Here is a 22,794-nt window from a genome sequence, read left to right as displayed (position 1 = left end):
CCCGTACGCTGAAGAAGGAGAAGTGGTCTGATAGACTCTTTGTCGGGTGCACTCAATGGGTGTCGATGTAAGATGTGTCTCCTGAGGCCTCCGATTGGCCAATCGCAAAGCTCATATTGGTGTTCCCGGTTTGGTACATAATAATATTTTAATTCAGAAGTCCTTATTCCAAGAGACAGAGAGCTAGACCCTCCCAAGGAATCGCGATGCTGCCTGCATCTGCTTTCTCGAGGACGCTTCGTGAAGTCGCACCAGGCTTGTCGAGGCGGTTCTTCGAATGCAGCCGTCGCAATCATACCTCTCAGCTGAGCAAGCTCCAACCCCAATCTACAGCCTCTCGAAGAGCGCAACCAACGTCGGTCACCATCAGGCAGGCTCGGAACCTCACCACGCGTTGTGGTCCGTTAATACGAAATTGCAGTCGTCCGAAGCCTCATTATCCTTCGAACAACAGATCGTCCACAGGTGCTGTTGTCCGAGGATTCTCTGAATCTGGCAACACCAAAGCCTCAGGCGCCGCGGACGAAGCTACAGGCCCAAATACACATGGCAAGGATGCGGGAAAACAAGAAAGCCAGAGCAAGAGCAGGAGTTCCTTCCCAGATACTTCCTCAAATACTGTGGCCTACTGGCTGCTCGGCAGCGCCGCCAGTGTCTTTGGTATAGTGGTGTTTGGAGGATTGACGAGACTTACAGAGTCAGGGTATGCCACACCGCACTCCTTACAATCCTTTGGACATTGGAATCCTTCGTGTATAGAGAACCTACTGACTCGTGCAACAAAACTAGTCTAAGCATCACAGAATGGAAACCCGTCACAGGCTCCCTCCCACCCATGTCTGACGCAGACTGGGAGTCTGAATTTGCCAAATATCGCTCGAGTCCCGAGTTCCACATGCTGAACTCGCGCATGACTCTCGAGGAGTTCAAGTCAATTTACTGGATGGAATGGATCCATCGGCTCTGGGGTCGATTTATTGGACTCTCCTTCGTCTTGCCGGCCGCTTACTTCGTCGCACGGAAGCAGGTCTCCCGTTCCATGGCCATGCGATTACTGGGCATTGCAGGTTTGATTGGATTCCAAGGCTTTATCGGCTGGTGGATGGTGAAGTCGGGATTGAAAGATGACCTATTTGCACCGGGTTCTCATCCGCGCGTCTCACAGTACAGACTGACCGCTCACCTGGGCGCGGCTTTTGTCTGCTATCTCGCCATGCTCTGGAACGGCCTTGAAATTCTACGAACGAACAAAATCCTGCGTGTCTCCCCCGACACTGCAAATGCGACGCTCAAAGGCTTGAGCAACCCCGCGTTAAGGCCCTTCAAGCGATATGTCTCGCTCCTTGCAGGTTTAGTCTTCATTACAGCCATGTCCGGTGGTCTGGTCGCAGGTCTCGATGCAGGCTTGATCTACAACGAATTTCCATACATGGGACTCGGTCTGACCCCTCCGAGGAGCGAGCTATGGGACAAATTTTACTGTCGAGCACCTGACCACAGCGACCTTTGGTGGCGCAATCTGCTCGAAAATCCCAGTCTGGTTCAACTCGATCACCGGATCCTTGCCACGACCACTTTCACCGCAGTCATGGCACTCTGGGCGTTCTCACGCTCAGCCACAATGCAGAAGATCCTACCCAGAGCAGCGCAAAGGGGGGTCCACGGTGTTGTCGGATTTGTGTGCTTGCAGGTCGTCCTAGGCATTTCCACGCTTTTATATTTGGTACCGACCGGACTGGCGAGCGCACACCAAGCAGGGAGTTTGGCATTGTTGACTTGGACAATCGTGTTGGGAAGTCGGGTCTGGTTCCCTACACAGGCTGCACGCATTCTGGCCCAACGAATGATGGCGAAGGGAAACCTCGGTGGTACTACTGCTGAAATGGCACAAAGGGCGGCTCTGATGTCCTCGGCAGCAAAGGCAAAGTCAGTGATGCCTGGTAGCCCTACCGCACTGGCTGCTATGGGCTTCATACCCGTTGTCACAGGCGTAGGTCTTGGGCTTGCTTCACACACAGAAGCTACAGTTGCGAGGCTGCGAGCCGCCCGAATGGCCGAACATCAGGCAGTCCCAGAGGTTGGACAAACGCGGTCCTCGCCAGTATCGAAGACCTTGTAACACAAATCAATCTGGCGGAACTCCAAATCTTCACTCTTGACAACCTTATGTTGTGTTACAACGTTAGACTGTGAACCCTCACTTGGAATTGTTCATCTGCTCGTCACAATAGCCACCTATAACTATTTGGGGATCGCGTCTGATATACGGAGTATTAGGTTGGGAGTCTCGGCGGCTATAACTTGGTCTTTTCTGCCATAATGTCAGGAACTTCGTGGTTACCTCTACCCACCCACTACAGCGCCCAGTCAATCTGCCAACAGTTGGCGATGTTCCGTCTTTTTTGGCCTAGGCTAGGGTGAGACGCTTGTCCCTCACACAGCAACGCTTTTGGGGGTTGCAAAACCGCCGTTGAGCCAAGCAGGCCTCGACGCCCGTGACTGTGCTACCAACAACGTCGACCCCACCGACCTCGCCGAAGGCCAGCCCAAAGCATGGCCCCAACAACAGCCGGGGAAGTGCAGCTTTCAAGACCTGCCGCGGGAGACGGTGTTTGGCACTGTGGACTTCCTGCCTTCGGCCTCTAATGTGGCTTCGCCTTGAACCTGGTGTCCGAGGACTTCTACTCGAGTCTTGGGACCATCTCAGCTTCCTCTGCCGCCAGACGAGGCGGTGTCGAAAGGAGGACTGCTGCGCGACCTCTGGAGACTGATATGCCCGAGCCGCTGCATTGCGCGTGCTGCAATAGATTGTTCCGATGGGAGCGCAGAAGCATCGCCAGACAGGAGGTACAGGTGTCCCAAACTGCCGGGTATCGTCTTGTAATGCGCGATCTACCAACTCTTGCCATCGAGTTGCCTGACTATGGAGTGGTGCTCAATGAATTAATCGAAGACAGGGTGGCCATCCCCATGACGTTGAGCACGGCACGGCGATGAGCATATTAGCACCTTCGAAGACGCGTTGTCGAATCCGGCAACATGGACGATTGATTGCCTGGCACTGGTCAAGCTTGGGCGGACACCAGTCCCTACAAACACAGCTTTTGTCCTTCGTGCGACGCCTGCAGCAACATCAATCACGTTTTTCTCTTGCTGGAAAAAAGTTCACATGGTCGCCCTGTTAATGCACCGACCTGTCTGGTTATGTGTAAGACACGACCCAGTATCTGGTATCCTCCCGCCGCCCTGATCCCGATGGCTCCTCCCACAGCTGGACGGTCAGCAGTGCAGACCGAGCCCGTGTTCGGGTGACCTCTGGACAGTCTCTCGGTTCGCGAACACTCATGGGGAAAGGATGCGGTCGGGCATTTATTGGCCCTCCTCTTCTTTTCTGCGGCTTGAAACGGAGTTCCGCCGGGTTTGCACTATTCTTTATCACGTCCGTAACCGATTAGGAAACAGGAAGGGGGGCTTTGAGCAAAGCAGACACTCTCGACAGGGTGCTTGGGAGTTCCGAAGAGAAGAAGCAAACAAATACGCAGACCGGAGTATGGCATACACGTTGGGGTTGAGAGAGCGGAAGGCGGGAGGACAGGTTTGAGGAATTTTGCGGCTCGAGCAATGTTTGATACTTTCTCTAGGAAATCCTACGCAAGCTACTAATAGTATTACGGAGTACGTACCTTGTATCTCAATCAGGATGTTGCAGATGGTGGCGCGGAATCACCGGGTGATGGAACCAGCTTATAAGTCCACTGGAAACGTGATACTGGTATTTTGCGTCGAAATCCTGCATTGAGCTCTTCCAAGCATTGTTTCGAGAGGGCTGCGAGCGACGTTATTGGCGTCGTGGGCATCCAGTCGGTCATAACAAAGACTTGGGTTTCAGGAGCGGGCCGCAGATTGCAGCAAGCCCAATGACACATGCGTTGGAGGTGAATTCGTCATGGGTTTGATACGCACAAATCTGGGCAAATCGCCCGACCGTCTCCAAGGGGCTGTCTATCACTCTCGAGGGAGCGATGCACAGCGCCTCTGTCGCGTTGAACCTGCAGCGGATGCACCTGATAAAACGTTCCGGGACATGGCATCCTCAACATATGTAGGTAACGCTGCCAGCGTGGCTCGCGCCAGCAAGCAAGGCCTGGCTATTCTGCGACAATCGGGCCTGGTCTGTTTCAGGATAGCAAGCACCAAGTAAGCATATGCCCACAAGAGGGTTATCAATCCAGCCTGGCCGACCGGCTGTATCCTGGCACACCTCGCACTCGTAGGGCTCAGAGGACGAAATGAGAGCATCCCCAATCGGACTATGGTGGCAATGGTCAATCTTCCTGCCGATCAGACACCGTTGACTTGCTGGGTTTCTCGAGGGTGGGAATACTCAGCGGGCCACGTGGAGGTGGCAGTGCAGGGTTGGGCTTTCTGGATTCTGGACTCTGAGCAGTGGAAAATCCCGTGTGGATTGGGCGGCGTTGCGCGTAAGATGGTCCGGGAAATTGGCTACGCAGTGCCGCAGTGGTATGTCGATATGGTGCAGTGCCTCTATCGATTTCTAGCAGGGCCAAAGTGGGGGATGGAGATTGACCAAGGATGAACGCATAGGGCGCATTTGGTGATGCATGCTTGTGACAGTGACGAAGGTTTGCTGGCTGAAGCAGCGTGGCTTGGATGCGGACAAAACGAAGACCAAATTGGTTTGAGCCGAAATCTGACCGCACCTGATATCACATTAGCAGTTTGACCACCTTTTGAGAGGTCCGGACAAAAGACAGGCGACACTCTCGTGAGAGATAGGAACGCGTGTGGACACGGCTGCTGCGAGCGTCTGTTGGAGGTCCTTGTGGGTAAACCGTTGGCGACGAAGCAACCAAACAGCAACGAGGAGTAACTAAATATACCTCCTCTACGGCTCGTTCCTGTTGGGTGGGATTTGACTCTGTCGATTTGACGTGTTGGTGCGCGCTTCTTACCGCTGTCGATGCTTCCTGCGCTGCGCTGCACTGCGATGCGCGTGGGTGGATACATGTCGAGCAGGACACAGCAAGACTCCGTAGAGACTCAAAGCTTCGTCAACCCCCCGTGTATGAGTGTGTGTGTGTCTGTGTTTTGTGCCCTTCAGATCTTTCTCCCTTGTGCTCCGTCCTCCGTGCTACGCCCATTCACGCCTCGGCCCCAACCCTGCAAGCGAACGGGTCTTCGAAGGGCTGCTGCTGCTGCTGCTGCTGTGACTATCTTGGTCTCTGGTGACTGGTGACCGGTGACTGGTGAGTGGCTGCTGCGCGCCTGTCGCTTGTCCTTGTTGGGAAAAAGAGAAAGAGAAAGGCGAGAAATATCACCAGCACGCGTCACTCATTGGTGCTTTGCTTGGTTCTTCGCCCTGATTCACAGGAACTAACTGGACTAGAGGCCCTTGAAGCCCTGGATGAGGCCTGGAAGCTGGAGCCTGAGCCCGAGCCTGAGCCTGAACCTGTGCCTGAGCCCCGAAGCACCTCAGAACCTGAAGCCTGAAGTCTGAAAGCCTGGCGCCAGACACCCGGGGCTGCAAAAGCTAAGCTGAGCGCTGAGCACCAGCTCAGTTCCCCATCTGGCATCTGCCGCTCCCGCTGGCCTTCAGTTAAACCCTTAGCACCATTAGTGGCTCGGGCTGTCCACCTGGCGCCCATCTGGCACCCACCTGGCACTTGCTGCCCGCTTTTCTTGGTTCCCTCCAACTGCCAGTGCGCAGTCTGCAGTGCGCAGTCGACAGTCCAGTGGCACCTGCACCGAATCCGCAACCTGCACTTGCAACTACTTGCACCTGCCAACCTTCACGTTGACTTGGAGCCATGGACAACGTCCATAACACGACCTCCTCCAACCTGACCACCTTCACCTCTTCCAAGCGACGTCGAAATACTTTGACCAAGAATCCCCCCCCTTCCGCCTTCCCCTCAAAGGGCTCGCTACGCAAACAACAGTCGTCTGCCGCACTTCAACGGGCCCCGTCAGCTCCGTCCCCATACCCTCGCAGTCACGACGCCTCACTGTCGTCTCGCGATTTCCATCAGAGAACCCAATCCAGCGCGTTTGCTTCTTCCACATCCTCGCTTGAACACAGCAGTGGCGCACCGTCCCCCATCGTCCCTTCAGCAAACTTCCTCGCGTCGTCAGTCAACGGCTACCAGGTGCCGCAACACCTCCCCCTCACGCCCCAGACTTCAGATGACCGTCACAAGGACTTGATCGGAGCGCCCTTTGACGCCTCAGGTCTCTTATCCTCTTTTCAAGCCACCGGGATGAACGACAATCAGAATGCCGGTGCTCAATCACCATACCCGCCGCCGTTAACCCAAACCCATACCAGCCCCGACCTTCGGTCTCATCCGCTACGGAACTCACAGACCTTTGGGCCTGGAATGGTGGCTATGATGGAAGTGACGCCTCCAAAATCAGAAAATGGCACGCTCAGTCCCAAGCGCTTCTCAGGCGACGGCCACACAAAACCGGCCGGCCCATTTCGCAAGAAGAGCGGCTTCTCCAGTTTCGTCAACAACATGCTGGGTTCTCCGAGGACCATCAAGATCTCAGCCCCAGAGAATCCTCTGCACATGATACATGTTGGCTACGACAACCAGACCGGGCAGTTTACGGTAAGTCATCGACTGGTTGGATGGATCATCTATCGTTCCATTGATCGGAACGGCCCCCACTCTCGAACCTGACAAGCTGATTCATATCCAACAGGGACTACCTGCGGACTGGCAGAGGATCCTGGCCGACAGTGGCATCACCAAAACTGAGCAAGATCAAAATCCACAGATGATGGTCAACATCGTCGAGACGTACAAGAACAACCTGGGTGGCAATGACGACGGGGTATGGCAGAAGTTCGACCACGCCAAACTCTCCGACTCTCCTCAAAGCAGCAACAGCAGCTACCAGAGTCCAGTGACGCCAATCATCGGGACCAGCGTTGCTTCGTACTCCCCCATGGCTGGTGTAATATCACCCCCCGCTAGTCCTCGATTCCCCCAGAATCACGAGGGCAGCTTTGAAAACCCTCGCGCCCCGCCACCTGTCCCAAAAGGTCCTCCCGCTAGCGCAATGGGAAGCATGAAACCAGGTCAGTCACCAGTGATGATGATGCCCAATCGGCCTGCTCCGAAACCTCCTGTTCAGAGTCTGCGAGATATGGCACCCTCTCGGCCTGCGCCGCCTCCTCCTATGAGCCGAGACCTACCGCTACGGCCAGTTCAGGAGCCGCCGAAAGCGCAACCGCCGCCAGTCTCTCTACCCAATACACCATCAGTTCCCCAAGAAGAAGCTCGAAGTCGGTCCAATTCGAAAGGACCGAATGCAACACCGCCGCGCACCCAGCCGGCAATCCAATCTCCTGCCCAGTATCAACAACAGCAAGAACAGGCAATGCTGCTAGCACAACAAGCCATTCAGAGTAAACAACTAGACCGGAGTCGAAGCCAGCGTCAAGTTGCGCACGGAGCCCCCGAGGTTCCACCAAAGATCCTGCCTCAACAAATCAGCCCCAATATTCCACAAGCGCAATTTGCTGCAGTGACAGCTTCACCAGCCCTCGAAGGAACTCCGCAGGTTGCTGCTGTGCCTCGCCCGCGACAGAAGCGGCAACAAAGCAACATCGTGGATGTCACAGCCAGGTTACGAGCGATATGCACTCCGGGTGACCCAACCACAAAGTACAGCAACCTCAACAAAATTGGACAAGGTGCTTCTGGTGGTGTCTATACAGCGTTCGAAAATGGCACAAAACGGTGTGTTGCCATTAAGCAAATGAACCTCGAACAACAACCAAAGAAAGATTTGATCATCAACGAGATCATTGTTATGAAGGACAGCAAGCATAAAAACATTGTCAACTTTATCGACAGCTATCTGCACGAGGGAGACCTGTGGGTTGTCATGGAATACATGCAAGGTGGCAGTCTCACCGATGTGGTGACCTTCAATGTCATGAGCGAAGGCCAAATTGCTGCAGTGTGTAGGGAGGTTAGTATTGTCCCGGAGAATCGGTGCCGCGTTCCATTGCTGACGGTCTCAGACACTCTACGGCTTACAACATCTGCATTCTAAAAATGTGATACACCGAGACATCAAATCTGACAACATCCTGCTCTCGGAAAGAGGGGACATCAAGCTAACAGATTTCGGGTTTTGTGCCCAAATCAATGACACTCACAACAAGCGCACCACGATGGTTGGAACACCATACTGGATGGCTCCGGAGGTGGTGACGAGAAAAGAATATGGCCGAAAGGTCGACATCTGGAGTTTGGGCATCATGGCGATCGAGATGATCGAGGGAGAACCGCCATATCTGACAGAGTCACCGCTGCGGGCCTTGTACTTGATCGCTAAGTACGGGACACCACGTATCAAGGACGAGCAAGCACTGTCGCCAGTTTTCCGAGATTTCCTCCATTTCGCCCTGAAAGTCGAACCTGAGAAGCGAGCAAGTGCTCACGATTTGTTACATGTAAGACGGTCTCCCACACTTTCGAGTTTACTTGTCTAACCTGGGACAACAGCATCCATTCATGCATAATTGTGCCCCGCTTTCCAGCCTAGCGCCTCTTGTTCAGTCAGCGAAAGAAAGCAGAGCCGCCGAGAAGGCCAATAGAGGCAACTGATGGTTGTGCTGGTCTGATTCTTGTACAATTACTATGACCACGTGTGATTGAGACGAGCCCTTATCCGACTTGCCTGTGTTTTTGGACAGACGCGACCTTACACTCGGCGAGATTTGCTGTCGGCCCCTTGCGCCGGAGTGTTATATGCTCATTTGCATCCTTCAAAATGCATTGTCAACTACCAGATCAAGACTTGGGAAGAGGCGATTTACTAGACGCACCGCAACGGAACTTCTTTTCGACACGGGACCCATCGAGGGTTGCCCACGTCCATTTACGGGTATTCTTTTTTCTCGCGCAGCGTTCTCTGCAGGCTGTCAGCTTGCCGTTGCTTTTACGACTTTTAAGGAAACATTATGATCAGACGAGCGGGCAAAGGAGTTTTGTGGAATATGGGCAAAGGTCAATGGGCAATGAAAGGGTCGGGCCCGTCTGGTGGCTACGCAATTCCGGGACGATAGTATGTAGAGGTCTGAAAAGCCGAGATGAGCGAGGAATTTTGACCTCTAGTGTAACAGCAAGGCAGATGAGCCATGTAGACGAGAGAGCTCCTCGAAATAAAGAGCTTCCATTTTGTGTGTATGATGGGTTGTCTTTCCACACCTCAAGCGCTCGTGGGTAGGCATCTACCTGGGAGATGGTTTCTGCATGTGCACCGCTGGGTTGAGTACTGCTACACACCCTTCCGAGTCCTCTACTGCTGCTGCTGCTGCTGCTGCTGCTGCGTGTGTCAGTGATGTTATGCAGTACTGGGTACCTCGCTCGTACGCAGTGTGGCTTGTGTGGAGGATTCTCCACCTTTCACCCGCCACTTTTGACCTGCTGCGTCACCGAGATTCAACATGCGCTAAAAGCTGGAGGTGAGTTCATGCTAGCACCCTGTGGCATCTGGTCATTAGGCTGCGCCGCATCAAGGCCGAAGATAAGTCGTGCTTCCATACCGAGCCTTCTGTTCATGTCATAACTATCTGCATTCGCTCTCCTTGCTACATCCTTTGGTTCGATTAATCAAGCTGATTTGCCCGCCATGTTCCGGGCACAACAAAATACATTCGACGATGCCGTTGGTAAGCTCACGATCTTGAGAGCACTGCACTTCGCTTCCACTGCTGCCTCGCATCTGTGTACATGTGCTGACTCTTGCCTCTCTTGGTTCTCTCCTATATAGCCAAGGCCACCGATGAAAACCTGACCTCCGAGAACTGGGAATACATCCTCGACGTGTGCGACAGAGTCTCGTCCAGCGAGAGCGGGAGCAAAGATGTCGTGGCCGCCATGATCAAACGGCTGGCGCATCGTAATGCCAATGTCCAGCTCTACACCCTAGAGCTTGCCAATGCGTTGTCGCAAAATTGTGGGATTCAGATGCACAGGGAACTGGCAAGTCGGAGTTTCACTGAGGCTTTGTTGCGTTTGGCGAATGATCGAGTACGTAACCCTCTGCTTCGCTTCAAAGAATCTAGGACGCGGTAATGTCATACCACAAGGGAATTTGCTGATGGGCGGGCTCTAGAATACGCATCAACAAGTCAAATCCAAGATAGTGGAAAGGATGGAGGCCTGGACCAAAGACTTCTCGAGTAATACCGAGTTGGGCATCATGGAGCAGGCATATATGAGATTGAAAGCACAGAGTGAGTTGACAGTGAGATTTCACCCCGGTTTCTCTACAAGGCTGACCGAGACGTCCAGATCCCAACCTCCAACCCCCTCAAGCCCCCGTCAAGAGTGCAATCACAGATTGGGACAGACGGAGAGAAGAGGAAGAATTGCAAATGGCTCTCAAACTCTCCATTCAAGACAAATCCGCTGCCGGTCCCTCCAGCCAACCCTCTGGCGGTCCAGCGGAGTTAGCAGCCCAGCCACCAGGCAGTGTTCCACAGCAGGCAGAGCATCAGGCGGTGCCCTCAGGTACGACCGCTGCCACCGTTTCGCGGGTACGGGCCCTCTTCGACTTTCAACCTTCGGAACCCGGCGAGTTGCAATTCCGCAAAGGCGACGTAATTGCCGTTCTTGAATCCGTATACAAAGACTGGTGGAAGGGCTCTTTACGCGGCCAAACGGGAATCTTCCCCCTCAACTACGTCGAGAAGCTACAAGACCCCACTCCCGAGGAATTGCAGAAAGAAGCACAAATGGAGGCAGAGGTGTTTGGGCAGATCAAGAATGTCGAGAAACTGCTCGCCCTTCTAAGCACGAGCACGGGGGACATGAACGTGCGAGACAACGAGGAGATTACCGAGTTGTACCACAGCACGTTGGCGATTCGGCCCAAGTTAATTGAGCTGATTGGGAAATATACGCAAAAGAAAGGTAAATCCAGAGGAGAGAGAAAGACTGTCACGGTGCAACACAATGCTAACATCTATCGGTCGTTCAGACGATTTCCAGCAACTCAACGAGAAATTCATCAAGGCACGCCGCGATTATGAAGCCCTTTTGGAGTCATCCATGGCACAGTCCGCCGCACAATACGCTCGTCCTGGCCCTGCAGCATACGGATACGGGCCTGCAGGAGGCGGCCCGCCAGTTCAACAGGGTTATCCGCCTCAAAGATTCTACACGCCTGGTGAGTTCTGAACCATCTTTGGGACAAGCTCTTCGGAACAAGGTCTAAACAATGGTATTTTCAGATGGCCAACCACCCAACAACGCTGTACCCTACGCTTCAAACCAGCAACAGCAACAGCAACAACCAGCCTTTCAGCCTCCGTATCCGGTGGCCTCGCCACCGCCTCAGAGCCAGACTCCCTCAAATCAAACTCAACCTCCCCCTTCTCAAGTGCCCGATAACTACGCCTCTTACCCAAATGCAGCACAAGGACCACTCCGTCGTCAATCACATCCTCCACCTTCAGATCCTTACGCGGGGTACCCTCCACCCAACGACGGTTCTGCTCCTCCAGGACGTCAACCGTACCCAGCAATCCAACCGCCGAATGTAGCACAGTTACAGTATGCAGACGAAGGGAAAGATTATTCACCTTCAAACTACTCAACTGAGGATCTCAGCCACCAACATCTGCCAACAACATCACAGCCTCCCCCAGGGCCTCCACAGCCATATCCACCGCAACAAGGAATGCCACCCTCGCAGCCTCCATCCTCACAATATCCACCATCTCAGCCACCCGTGTCGTACGATTATCCAGTCCCGCCCGTCAGCTCTCCGCCCCCGGCTCCAAGTCACGTCCCTCCTCCAGTCCCTGTCGATCCCGCGCAGAGGCCTATCACGCCGCTACCACAAAGCTCGGCTTATCCAGTGTTTTCACCTACGCAGGCACATGCGAATCCGCAGTATCAAGCGTATAGTCAGAGGCCCACAAGTTATTACAGATAAATGCGGCAGTGGTGATCAGGGATTTGCGACGAGTTTAGAGGAAGGGAACAGCCGTTTGATGCACCGCATTCATGATTTTGACGGACCTAGCAACAGGCCAGGATCCCATTTGACCTCGGGTTGCAGTAAGAGGAGTCATAATGCACAATTTATGGGGATACATGCAGAGCCTTGCTTCCCTCCGTCCCCTTCGTCAATCCGTGGTTCCCTCTTCTGCCCTGCAAGACTTGGAATGTGCTGTAGAAGCAATGGCGTCCACTGGCTTTCCAGAAGCAGGAAGACACTCGCATCGCGATGAGAGCGAGAATCTGGGTCTGTGCATTGGAAGCCCAGGCGTGGAAGTCTTCAACGTCGGCTGCCTGGCCGATGGTAAACAATATCGAAACGCGCGGGAAACGACCAGGAGGAGTAAAGGGGGGAGTTTGGTTCCAGGGCATTTTATGGCGTTTGCGTAGGCCCACGTCGTAAGTGCGATACGATGCTCACGGTGGCATGTGTGTGGTGGACTCTAGGCCAACAATGGCCCTGCCACGACAGAAGGTTCCTTTACGACGGTCGACCATGTCGAACCCCCTCCTCTCCAAGCAACCTCCAAACGAAGAGGATTGTCATGGATATCCCGCGGCGATCGATTTCCGTGGCCATCGAGCTCTCCGCTTGGCTCAGCATCAAGCACCCACGAGATACGCTCAGCGGCCACCGTTCGGATGGGGAAGTTGGAAGGAAGAAGGTCCAAGGGTCGAAAAAGATGACTGCAATTGAAGCTCAAGTCTTTCCCACGTTTTGAAACCTCGAAAAATCGCTCGCAAGCCCCATGTTCATCGGCGCTCTCGATACCTGGTTATTTTGGAGCCCCTAGTCGTGTGTGTCGTTTCTATACACACCCGTACTTACCGACGGGCTTCGTCCGTGCATCTATCTCTTCCATTTCACCCGATCCGATCAATTCTGAAGCCTGCCCCTGGGGCACGTAGCCTTTCTTATAGCCCCTCTTCGGGCTGGCAAAAGCCTAGCCGTGTACGAGTATTTCTGTACGTCCAGTACGGAGTACATTAATGTAGCGTGTGGGTAAGGAAAAGCATGCGTACGGACTGGCACGCACGCACCAGTAGATAAGAAATCTCAACATGTCGATTGTGCCGAGTACACAGCCTCGTCTGCCTGGCCTTGTCGGTCATGGATTACGTGTTGCCATTACAATAGGTATCCAGTCGAGAACCCCCGTTTTTGTATACTCATGGCCAAGTGCCTGACACCTATTCATCGGGAGCGCCCGCCCCGCGAGAAGTTGAGAAACTAAGCCTTGGTCTACTGCATGATTTGAGTTGAGCGAGTCGTCGGCGATCACTTTGGCTGGGATATGCGGTTGGTCGAGTTCGAAAGAACAGCACAAAGCCACTGGGTCTGATGGCTGGGACGAAAGCAAAAGCGAGCGAGAGAGGCCACCAACGCGAACTGGAACAACATTTCAGAACTTCAGTAGCTCTTTCAACTACAGAAAGCCAAACCCAATGCCCTAGATCTATCCATGTAGCAAGCATAGAACATTTGACTTGGTTGACGCGTCCCGGTACACCACAAGGATGAGGAGAGAAACTCCAAGTCTGCGCCGTAGGTGGATTCCTCCAGAAGAGTTGTCTGAGCTGGATGGATGGCTTTCCCGGACAGGTTGATGTCGAAGTAGCATGATCTGGTGTTCATCCTTTGTGTATTCACAGCTGAGCAAAAAGGTGTAGAAGGGGTTGTTCTGGCCCAAGTAGATTTGCGGCGCCTTGTGCATTCGCTTCGAACACAACGCAATGCAGCCACCTTCGGTAAATGTGCAAGTCCTAGAAACGAAATCGAAGGTCGACACGTTCTCAATTACGCAACCCGTCCCAGTAACCCAATATTTTCACCGCCAGCACTCCCATCACATGGAACGCCATCTATTTCTTGTCTTGGGTTTGCATGTATGTGTATCCGAAATATGCCAGAGCCGCGCCGACCAAGAGGACAGCGTACATGGCTACACCCATGCCGGTGCCAGCATCGCCCTTTCCACCAGGACCAGCAGAGATCTTATCAGTGGCGCCAACCTTGGGGGCTGGGTCACCTGGAACGCGCTTCAGGGAGCCGACCTTGAGGCCTTCGAGGATCTCCCGGGCTTCGTCTGAGTGGCCGACATCTTCAAATGCTTCGGTTGCGTCTTGACCTCCTACGTCGAGGAGGACTTCTTCACCACCACTAGAACATTCACGCTCGATTGTCAGTCACGAACTCATCGACATAGCTGGAGGATGGAGATTGGGAAGCATCGTCAAATGTCAATCGCAATGTGGGGCCACCAGCAGTGGGGGAATGAAGGAGGGCATTGGGGACATTGGAGACACAATGTCACATACGGATGCTCATCAATGAAAGTGGAGGCATTGTAGACCTTGTCGTGGATGACCAGATAGAGATCTTTCTTGGTGTTGTGCTTGGACACCTCGGCGTATGTGAGGTCTTGAGACATGGCTGAGGAGATGGGGTTGGGGACTGCGTGAGATGAGGACGACGGCTTCTATTGAATGGAGGTCGACGAAGAGGATCGGGATGATGCTCGACTCGGTGGAGGTGCGAAGGCGATGGACGAGGGACGCGCAGGGAGCAGCGAGGGTGCAATTGAAGGGGAAGGAATCTATTAATTGATTTTGTGAAGAGAAGTGCCAAATTGTCGGTCGGGGAAAGCAGTGGTGGCAGTAATTAAGCCAGCAGCAGCCGAGAAACTGAGAGAAACTGAGAGGCCAGCGCCGCAGGGTCCAGATGGTGGAGCCACAGCAACCACCATGTACACAATCCCGTTGACCTCGCACAATTCGGCACACGAATCGGAGCCCAGGTGATAATAAGGTCCAACAAGGCGGGACTTGATGCCCCAAACCTGTCAGCCCGCTTCCGATAACTTGCCGTCTCCCACCGACTTGTTCTCTGGTCTATACTCGCGCTCAATTCCGCCCTGTGTTTCGCTCTTTGCTCGGGGTGTTTTGCCTTTCTTGGGAGGCTCCTTGGGATGTGGGACGTATTCCGTATCTCGTTTCAGGAACAAATCTGGGGCGTGCGCGGGTGGTAGCGAGCTCGCGAGGTATCCAGACAGAGGTCCAAGAACATCACGTGGTTTCGTGCGGGCAGGTCGCGGACAGGACCAAAAATGCGGAGAGGTTGTCGTTGTTGATTTCCATCCTCCGTAAACAATTGCACACCACCTGCGCCCCCAAGATGCAACGATAACCCTGCCGTAAACCCCCTCATCCTCACCACCCGGCAGTCAATGTCAGGCCACATTGTGTATCATGGTGTGCCGCGCACGCACAATGATGACAATGACAGTCAACCTCGCGCGACTCTGTTCGCGGGGCAAAGGCTATGGTTCTCTCACGTCATCCCTCAGCGCCAGCAGATGATCCAGAATGCTCGACTCAATGGCGCTATCATTGTCGACAGAGACACCGACGCCGATGTGAGGCTTGTTGACCACCTCAGGAAGAACAATGCGCCAGGAACCCACTCGTACAGATACGTCGAGCTCTCGATCCGCAATGGCCAACTTGAGAATCTCGCCGACCATGCAGTCGGAGCCCCTTCACGAGTCTCGCGACCTGTTGGTAGTACTGTCACAGCCCCAAAGTCGGGAAGGACGCCTTTCACTCCAGAGGACGATCGGTTTCTGTGGGAGTGGATGAAACCATTCATTGACCGCGGAGGAGCCTGGAAAGGAAATGAGATCTACAAGCAGATGGAAGAGGTGAATCCAAGACATACGTTTCAGAGTTGGCGGGATAGATGGATAAAACATACCCAATTCCAGAAGAGACCCGTCAGTGAGGCTGTTGCTCTTGAAAACTCTCACGTGGATAAGCCTGCCGCGCGACCAGCTCATCCTCTACAAAAGAAGAAGCGTCGTCGAGAACTACACGACGATGGAGAGGAAGAACGGGCCAAACCTGAGTCTGCGCCGAATCGGTCCACGACAGCCGCGGTTGGCAGAGATGCAGACAGGCTGCCAGACGCTGTGGCTCCGCATGGGGAGGGAAGCCGCACCGTGCGAACTTCTCCTGAGCTATCCAAACGTGCAGGTGAGTTTGACGTCGGCAAAGAGGCGCAGCTTTCGACAAAACCGCAGTCTCCGTCCCGCGGAGCATTCACCGAAGAGGAATATCACGAACTTTACGAGATGGCAGAGACGTATGCCGGCTGGGAATTCGATGACTTCGACACTCCATGGGAGGAGCTGGCTCAGCACCGTGGTACCCACACCCCTGCAGAGTGGAAGCATTTCTTTGTCTCAAGAGTTCTTCCCGACTATTGTGAAAATAACAGTTTGACCTTGTCAGAAGTTGCTCCTTATTTGTCTGGGAAAACCAACGAACAAGTTGTTAAAGCATCTGAACCGGTCAGCGCCCCGGAAGATGATCAAGCAACATCTGTCACATCTGACACCCAAGAAGCTTACCAATGTACGAACTGCTTTACTGTTGGAAGTGTCAAATGGCGACATGACAACGAAGGCAAACTTATTTGCTACGAATGTGCGAAATTTATGAGGAGACACGGCTATCATAGACCATCGACAACTTGGTCAATTGGCGAAAGTGTCGACAACGGACAATCGGGCATACATGGAAGACCACCACCCGTGACAGATGCCCAGAACGATTTTGGCACGCAAGTCATCCTTCTCGAAGACTCTAGTCTTGCTGGCGGCAGACAGCCGGATCCTTTGTTGACCACAGAAGGCAACGCCAGCCTTCCAACGCCTCTTCCCCGAGACAACTCTCAAATTCCACGCCTCAAGCCTCTCCCATTCCAACCGGAACCTTCCACCACAAGTCGTCCACCTGGGCCCAACGAGTCAAGGAAGAGGCGTGCTGGAGGAGGTTCACAGTCGCAATCTACGCAGGAATCGAATCAATCCGGTATTCAGGGTCAGACCCTGAACTACAGTCTCCAATCGGAGAGTCAAAGTCAAACGGAACCGTCGCAAGATCTGGCAGCAAAGATGGGAGAAGCCCAGTCGAAGGAGAGCGATGCGCAAACACAATGGTCAACATGGAGCGCGAGAGACGCATCACCAAAAGCTGCTGCGGCATTCCCACTCTCTACAGGAGGGAAACGGAAGCAGCCGCAAGATGGGCTGGGGGGCACAAATATTCAACAGCACCATTCACTCGGCACTGAGAATACTGCACCCGGTCCGCCACGCACTCTTCCCACGACAGACTTAAAATGGGATGATGAGCTCTCGCATCTTACCACCCCCTCTAACCCACCAAAGCGTGTACGAACCGATCCTGCTTACTCGCCACTCTTTGTTTCAGAACATCACAACAGCAATGAGGAGCACGAATGGAACGAAGGATCAGAGTTGACTCTGGATGCGGATAACAGCGGCTCAGTTGCATCGTATCACCACCAGCCTTCTGAACAGTTTGAAACCGCCCAGGAGTCCGTCCAGGAATATGAAACAGGACCCGAAGAATTGCCTCGTGCCTACAATGAAGGGAGGACCACGGCGGCACTGTTTCAAGACATCGAAGACAGGCTTGATAGGGCTCTCGAACTCCCGCAGCCACTGGGCAGGTTCGATGTAGTTGGCTTCGGCCCATCTGCGATGCGTCAACATGGGAATCTCATGGAGAATGACACGAATGTCACGAGGGGCAGAGAAATAACTGAATCCGGGCACCGTCGGGATCCCCCGAAACTTGAGATCATGACGGAAGACCACAGCTTCTCTGAACCTCCTCTGCTCTTACCTCCTCATGTTCCGACCTTGGGATCGTCACCGGCCTCGAGAGATATGTCAGGTCCCACGGAAAATGCCAAGGGTAAAGAAAAACAAGTTGAGGAGCAGACAGAGCAGGTGCAAACCAGAGAAGGTTCTTCACCAGAGCCTGACGGCCACGAAACGGACGAATGGATTGCTCTTCAGCGGAGCTTGCACCCACATGTCCCGAACCTGGAGCCTGTGCTGTTTAAGGCCGTCGAGTCTACCAGCTTCGATTTCGGACTTGCAAACGAGGTCGTGGATATCATGCTGGCGAACCGTCGTCGTATAATGAATGAGCAGCAAAGACAGAACCGAGTTAGCGGCGTCGGAAGGTCTACTGTTCTACCAGAAGCTGACTTGGATATGGAGAGTCTTCTTCCACAGACTATGCGCGGCGTGTGGACCGAGACGGATGACTCTCTCCTCCTAAGTCCGGACGAAAGCGACATGACCAAGGTGTTGAGGAAACACGGACGTGACATATGTGATACTCGCTTCGTGTTTTTAGCGGAGTTTGTGGAGGACTGACGGGAGGATTTGTGAGGATCAACAGCACTCAGCAACCTCTGTCGCAATGGGAACTTGGACCTGCCGAAGCAGATGAGACACGACCTTGTAGATCAGGACGGTCAGACGGCGGCCTAGCTGTTGCCTGCGCACCGCATATTGTGACATGTTGAGATGCACAAGCCGCGATATCCTCGAACGGGCCAGAGACAGCAGAGCAGAGCAGAGCAAGGCTATCAATTGGCTGGTATCAAGCGAGAAGTCAAACAGGAAGAGAAGCGAAAGGAAAGAAAAAGAGAAGAAACAGCTATCACGACAGGATCTCTGCAGGAACCCAGTGTTCATGCTTTGGCCGGTGGTATCCTGATCGGTTCCAAGGTCGCTTTGCGAAGACTTTGCCTTTTCATTGCTTCCAGCTCAGTGCTTGCCAGCCTCGTCCACCCTTACTGAGCTCAATTCCGCAATGAAACAAGAAACAATGTAGTTGGCGCTGAAATTGTTGCGGTGCCGGGCTGCGCAAACCCAGACGAAGAGTAGCCATTCCCGCCGTAGCTCGGCTGGTCATCCAAAGCTTGCCTCCCTGCTTGTTTCCTTGCGTGCCTCCTTCTCCCTCTTGAACTCGAACCAAGTCGTCATCAACCTTGTCTGTTCTTCATACATTCCTCGATTCGGAAAGCGCCGAACCGTGCGCCGCAAGTGGCATATTCCATTCCATCAAAGTCCGTCACCCCAGGCTTGCACCACACCACAGAAAAAAGCCCGACTCTTTCTCTGCTTTACCGGTTCTCGCTTCCATCAACTTTTAAAAGCTTTGCTGAGCTCCACTGGCAACTCCGCGGCCTCGAGAGAGGAGTCGGCAGATTGTGCTCTTCTTCGTTCTTTGTCATGTCGGGAAATCCCCCAACATCCACCGCAAACCCCGTTGGCGGTTGTCCACGGTCCCAAACCCCATAGCCTCGTTCCCGTCCTTGTTTCCAGCGCCGTACAGCAAAGAATCATCAAATCTCCCATCATGTCCCCAAAACAATATTAACCTTTGGGCGGGTTCGCCCTGATCTGCCGAGTGGAAAAGGTGGGGGAGGTTAATATACAGTGCAGAGAGGGTGGTTCATTAGGGTCCACTGGCTGAGCGTCAGTATTTTCTGCGGTCAAACCCTTTGATATGTCCCTGTCTTACTTGAACTTCAGATGCTCTTCGTAGAACCTGAGCATCGGTCTGGGGCAGTGTCTGTAGACCATATCCATGCCGACTTTGGACCGTTTGCCATTCTTGAACCTGATATAGGCGAGTAGTTGGCCGGCGTCATCTCGCTCCACCATCTCGACCTTGACCACCAGACTCTCCCAGTCTTCTCTGCTAGGAAGCCACGTGCCAACGGTCTCTTCAGGGGGGTTGTCCCCGGGGCTCTCTGAGACGTCACCGTTGTTGCGCCGCCGACGCTTCGTGGCCGGGAGGTCTTCGGACGAGGCTTGTCCACGCAACCTCTGCTTTGACTTTGTCCTTTTCACGGGCGGAACCGGCGGTCCACCCAGATTCTTGTGGTACTTCGCGAGGGTCTGGCGAGCATGTCTGGAGAAGGCATGTCGTGTTAGCTGGATTTGCGACGGCGACGCTGATGCGACATTGCGGCAGTGGTCAGACTTACGGTAACAAGTTATCTTCAGGTTCCCACGTATTGTCATGTTCACCGTAGCCTTGCCATTTGATCAAGTAGTAAACCTCGCCTTTAAGGAATTTGTGAGCTCGAATAGCTTCGACGCTGTACTCGGAGCCTTCTTCCTCTTCCTCCTCCTTCTCCTCATCCTCCTCCTCCTCCTTGTCGCTATCTTCGGAGGCGTCGTCTTCTCCTCTTGCACCGTCCTTCACGTCATCCTCCGGAACATCGCCCGCATCTTTAGAAGTCACTGGCGCCTCCTCTTCGTCGGATTCTTCCTTCTTTTCCTCAGCCTGGTCTTTCAATTCCCCATTGATTTGTTCCTCTGCTTCAAGGTCGCCATCCGTTGGGTCGTGGAAGATGGCGTCTGCATCATCGATGTCTTCTACGCGACGTTCAGTATTTGGTCAAGACTGTTCTGCGAAAGCGTACAGGCATGGTGACGCTGAGGCCAAGGTGGAGCGGGTGACGATAACTCACCAAAACCATGAGGCATTTTGGGCGGGGGGCGATGCTAGAGCGGATACAGAGCAAAGCCGAATGACGCCTGTCGTACTTGAAAGCTTGCGACACGGTGAAGCTGTGATAGACAGAGGCGCCGCCCTCTGTAGGCTGCTCACAACGAGATGCGACAAGATTCGCGACGCGGAGAAAGCGACTCGGAGCCGTCTTGGACTTCATGTGGATCCAACCCCAGCCTGCTGCTTTAAAACAACGCTAGCGTCTGTCTTGGTCAGTTAAACATGCCGCCTTTACCTTTAGCATTAACTAGTTTGCTCCCTCGCTCCCTCTCACTTGGACTTCTGGAGTCGATTCAGATATGCCAATCTACGGCTTCCAATGCTGGGGCAGAAATAAACCATTGATTGAAGTCAAGGCAACTGGGATGCCAATTCATGTATCCGAGCTTCCTAGTCGTCATTTCTGCGTCATTGGGGTGACTAGATTTAAATGCATTCCCCTTCCGTTGCCGAATATCCTTTGGTATATACTGGGTCTACTCCCGCCGAAGCTCTCCGCACAATGCTGACGCCGGCGCTGTATCGAAACCGAGAGATCGCAGATCCCCTGATTATTCGAGGATCACAATGTTCCGAGGAGGGTAGTTCCTTCGGGCACCCGTCAAGGGTGGAGAGGTTTTTGGCCGTACATGATCCAGCTGCGTTGAGGCCGTCTGTGAGTAGGACTCGAGGACGGTAGAATGGTAGAATGCAAACTCACATGGGCCAGTAGCCATGGATATCCTTGCGCCTCAACTCCTGCCTACACTCGGTAAGCAAGATTTCCAACTCCTCGACGGTCCAGCCCAAAAATTGCGTAAAAACCTTGACGCTCAACCCGTAGAAACCGTCCATTAAATTCACATATCCATACAGGCCGGCGTCCCTCAACGCCGCGTCCTTGGCCCATGGCCCGATGGGCAACTTGAAATTCATCCTTGTGATATTCGTGAACCCTGCGTCACGCATCTGCTGCATCACGAGGTCAGGATCACAGTGGCCTTTGAGGCCGATCCTGCTAATTCCCTCCGTCCACAGGTTTTCCCAGTGAGTGATACGGGAATCTGCCGGCAGAGAACCGTCGTCTGAGTACCGCTTGTAACTGAACTCTTGAGACTCGACCCAGCCACCCGGTTTGAGGACGTTGAACGCTTCCCGGTAAAAATGAGGCCAGTCCTTCAAGGACGTGTCGTTCATGACACGAGAATGGACGAGGTCGAACTGTTGGCGAAACGTCCACTCCTCGTCTGCGTCTGCAATCTCGAACCGGCAGTTCGGGGGCACGTAGTCTGGTTGAATGGGACTGAGGTCAGTTCCAATGACTTCGGCTTCCGGGTGTGCGTCTGCAAAATCGATCGCCCAGAGCCCTGTGCCAGTACCGACGTCGAGGACGGAAGTTGGATTCACTGGGGCAAAGAAGAGTCTGTTTCCAACCGAAAGGCGCACAGCATGATACATGACATCGATCCTGCCTGGGTTAGCCATTTTGGCGGTTTCGCCCTTGGAGTATATCGAGCATCACCTGTCCTGCTCGGCCTGGGGAGCAAGTCAGCATGCAACATAAATATGGTGAGGGTCAAGATATCAGTACTTCATCGTTTGGAAGAATATATTCTGATATAGTCAGCAATGGGTCATAAGAAGACCATCAGACTTACTGCCGGCATGGTACTGTCTTACGTTAGTTTGAGCCTTGGTATGATGGAAAAGTGTGCATAAAAGCTTACCGCATGATATGTCCGTCCATGAGATCGCTCATAATCATAAATACTTGAAGCTACAGACCTCGTTGACGACTCACTGTTACCGTGGTCAGAAGGAGATCTTTGGCCGGATTGTTCCAAACCCACGCATCGTCATCATAATACCCAGAGTCGTTGTCGTTCAGCGTCTTTGCAATGGATGAGTGATTACCACCAAGGACGTATTTCAAGCGCTTGGGATGCATACCGACATATCCTCGCGCACTTCGATGTCGCCTACTTCCTCCTCTTCTGCCATGGTCGCGATCTCGCGCGGTTACTCCGAGTCGATGGCTTGGTTTCCATACACTCTAGGTCGCAAGCAAGTCCAATCTGAGAGATAAAGGGACGACAGAGCTCAGACGAAAGCGGACCAGGTTCAGAAACGTCTTACTTGCTTATACTGTCCGCAATGATGAAATGTCCCAAGCAGAGTTGAACGGCTGGAGATCGATTTCCCTGTTCAAGTATCCGCAAAGCAAGGAGAGCCCGGAACGAAGAGCCTGGGCCCTATGTCATGCATCGTGGAGAGCAAGAATGATTCCTGTCAGCACGAAGGGATGCATCCGCTGGTCGGACCAACCGGGAGAGGAAGTTCTCGTATACACGCCCTC

The 22,794-nt window shown here is 53.5% G+C and overlaps 6 protein-coding genes across 6 annotated transcripts; 4 read left to right on the top strand and 2 right to left on the bottom strand.

Moving 5' to 3' along the window:
• The first annotated feature begins 172 nt into the window (after window positions 1-172).
• PV07_10142 (uncharacterized protein) lies at window positions 173-3,740 on the top strand. Its single transcript, XM_016397453.1, has 2 exons — window positions 173-703; window positions 790-3,740. Exons 1-2 carry the CDS (start codon window positions 207-209, stop codon window positions 2,117-2,119), a joined length of 1,827 nt encoding a protein of 608 aa, XP_016244644.1. The 5' UTR covers window positions 173-206; the 3' UTR covers window positions 2,120-3,740.
• Window positions 3,741-5,111: 1,371 nt separating this feature from the next.
• Window positions 5,112-9,227, top strand: PV07_10141 (uncharacterized protein). Its single transcript, XM_016397452.1, has 4 exons — window positions 5,112-6,632; window positions 6,727-8,004; window positions 8,057-8,491; window positions 8,544-9,227. The coding sequence occupies exons 1-4, from the start codon at window positions 5,829-5,831 to the stop codon at window positions 8,643-8,645; spliced, it is 2,619 nt and encodes an 872-aa protein (XP_016244643.1). The 5' UTR covers window positions 5,112-5,828; the 3' UTR covers window positions 8,646-9,227.
• A 280-nt stretch (window positions 9,228-9,507) lies between these two features.
• PV07_10140 (uncharacterized protein) lies at window positions 9,508-13,021 on the top strand. Its single transcript, XM_016397451.1, has 6 exons — window positions 9,508-9,712; window positions 9,814-10,073; window positions 10,159-10,279; window positions 10,338-10,958; window positions 11,026-11,214; window positions 11,279-13,021. Exons 1-6 carry the CDS (start codon window positions 9,673-9,675, stop codon window positions 11,983-11,985), a joined length of 1,938 nt encoding a protein of 645 aa, XP_016244642.1. The 5' UTR covers window positions 9,508-9,672; the 3' UTR covers window positions 11,986-13,021.
• Window positions 13,022-13,330: 309 nt separating this feature from the next.
• Window positions 13,331-14,811, bottom strand: PV07_10139 (uncharacterized protein). Its single transcript, XM_016397450.1, has 2 exons — window positions 14,370-14,811; window positions 13,331-14,211 (listed from the first exon to the last, which is right to left on the bottom strand). Exons 1-2 carry the CDS (start codon window positions 14,480-14,482, stop codon window positions 13,914-13,916), a joined length of 411 nt encoding a protein of 136 aa, XP_016244641.1. The 5' UTR covers window positions 14,483-14,811; the 3' UTR covers window positions 13,331-13,913.
• Window positions 14,812-15,191: 380 nt separating this feature from the next.
• PV07_10138 (uncharacterized protein) lies at window positions 15,192-18,864 on the top strand. The gene has a single exon (XM_016397449.1). The coding sequence runs from the start codon at window positions 15,278-15,280 to the stop codon at window positions 18,302-18,304; it is 3,027 nt and encodes a 1,008-aa protein (XP_016244640.1). The 5' UTR covers window positions 15,192-15,277; the 3' UTR covers window positions 18,305-18,864.
• PV07_10137 (uncharacterized protein) lies at window positions 18,591-20,574 on the bottom strand. Its single transcript, XM_016397448.1, has 4 exons — window positions 20,419-20,574; window positions 19,930-20,323; window positions 19,461-19,853; window positions 18,591-19,404 (listed from the first exon to the last, which is right to left on the bottom strand). The coding sequence occupies exons 1-4, from the start codon at window positions 20,432-20,434 to the stop codon at window positions 19,395-19,397; spliced, it is 813 nt and encodes a 270-aa protein (XP_016244639.1). The 5' UTR covers window positions 20,435-20,574; the 3' UTR covers window positions 18,591-19,394.
• Window positions 20,575-22,794: the final 2,220 nt, after the last annotated feature.

This window comes from Cladophialophora immunda (genome assembly GCF_000835495.1).
Source record: "Cladophialophora immunda strain CBS 83496 unplaced genomic scaffold supercont1.6, whole genome shotgun sequence".
Lineage (NCBI taxonomy): Eukaryota > Fungi > Ascomycota > Eurotiomycetes > Chaetothyriales > Herpotrichiellaceae > Cladophialophora > Cladophialophora immunda.
Note: the sequence above shows the minus strand (reverse complement) of the source record. Positions and strands in the feature narration are given on the sequence as shown.

Bases quoted from the DNA above. Each gene is read 5' to 3' on its own strand.
- PV07_10142 (XM_016397453.1), top strand. From the start codon at position 207: ATGCTGCCTGCATCTGCTTTCTCGAGGACGCTTCGTGAAGTCGCACCA. The intron at 704-789 runs GTATGCCACACC...CAACAAAACTAG, and splicing joins ACGAGACTTACAGAGTCAGG to TCTAAGCATCACAGAATGGA.
- PV07_10141 (XM_016397452.1), top strand. From the start codon at position 5,829: ATGGACAACGTCCATAACACGACCTCCTCCAACCTGACCACCTTCACC. The intron at 8,005-8,056 runs GTTAGTATTGTC...TGACGGTCTCAG, and splicing joins TTGCTGCAGTGTGTAGGGAG to ACACTCTACGGCTTACAACA. The intron at 8,492-8,543 runs GTAAGACGGTCT...CTGGGACAACAG, and splicing joins GTGCTCACGATTTGTTACAT to CATCCATTCATGCATAATTG.
- PV07_10140 (XM_016397451.1), top strand. From the start codon at position 9,673: ATGTTCCGGGCACAACAAAATACATTCGACGATGCCGTTG. The intron at 10,074-10,158 runs GTACGTAACCCT...GGCGGGCTCTAG, and splicing joins TGCGTTTGGCGAATGATCGA to AATACGCATCAACAAGTCAA. The intron at 10,280-10,337 runs GTGAGTTGACAG...CGAGACGTCCAG, and splicing joins TATGAGATTGAAAGCACAGA to ATCCCAACCTCCAACCCCCT.
- PV07_10139 (XM_016397450.1), bottom strand. From the start codon at position 14,482: ATGTCTCAAGACCTCACATACGCCGAGGTGTCCAAGCACAACACCAAG. The intron at 14,212-14,369 runs GTATGTGACATT...TGAATGTTCTAG, and splicing joins ACTTTCATTGATGAGCATCC to TGGTGGTGAAGAAGTCCTCC.
- PV07_10138 (XM_016397449.1), top strand. From the start codon at position 15,278: ATGTCAGGCCACATTGTGTATCATGGTGTGCCGCGCACGCACAATGAT.
- PV07_10137 (XM_016397448.1), bottom strand. The intron at 19,854-19,929 runs GTAAGTCTGACC...TGCCTTCTCCAG, and splicing joins CCTGAAGATAACTTGTTACC to ACATGCTCGCCAGACCCTCG.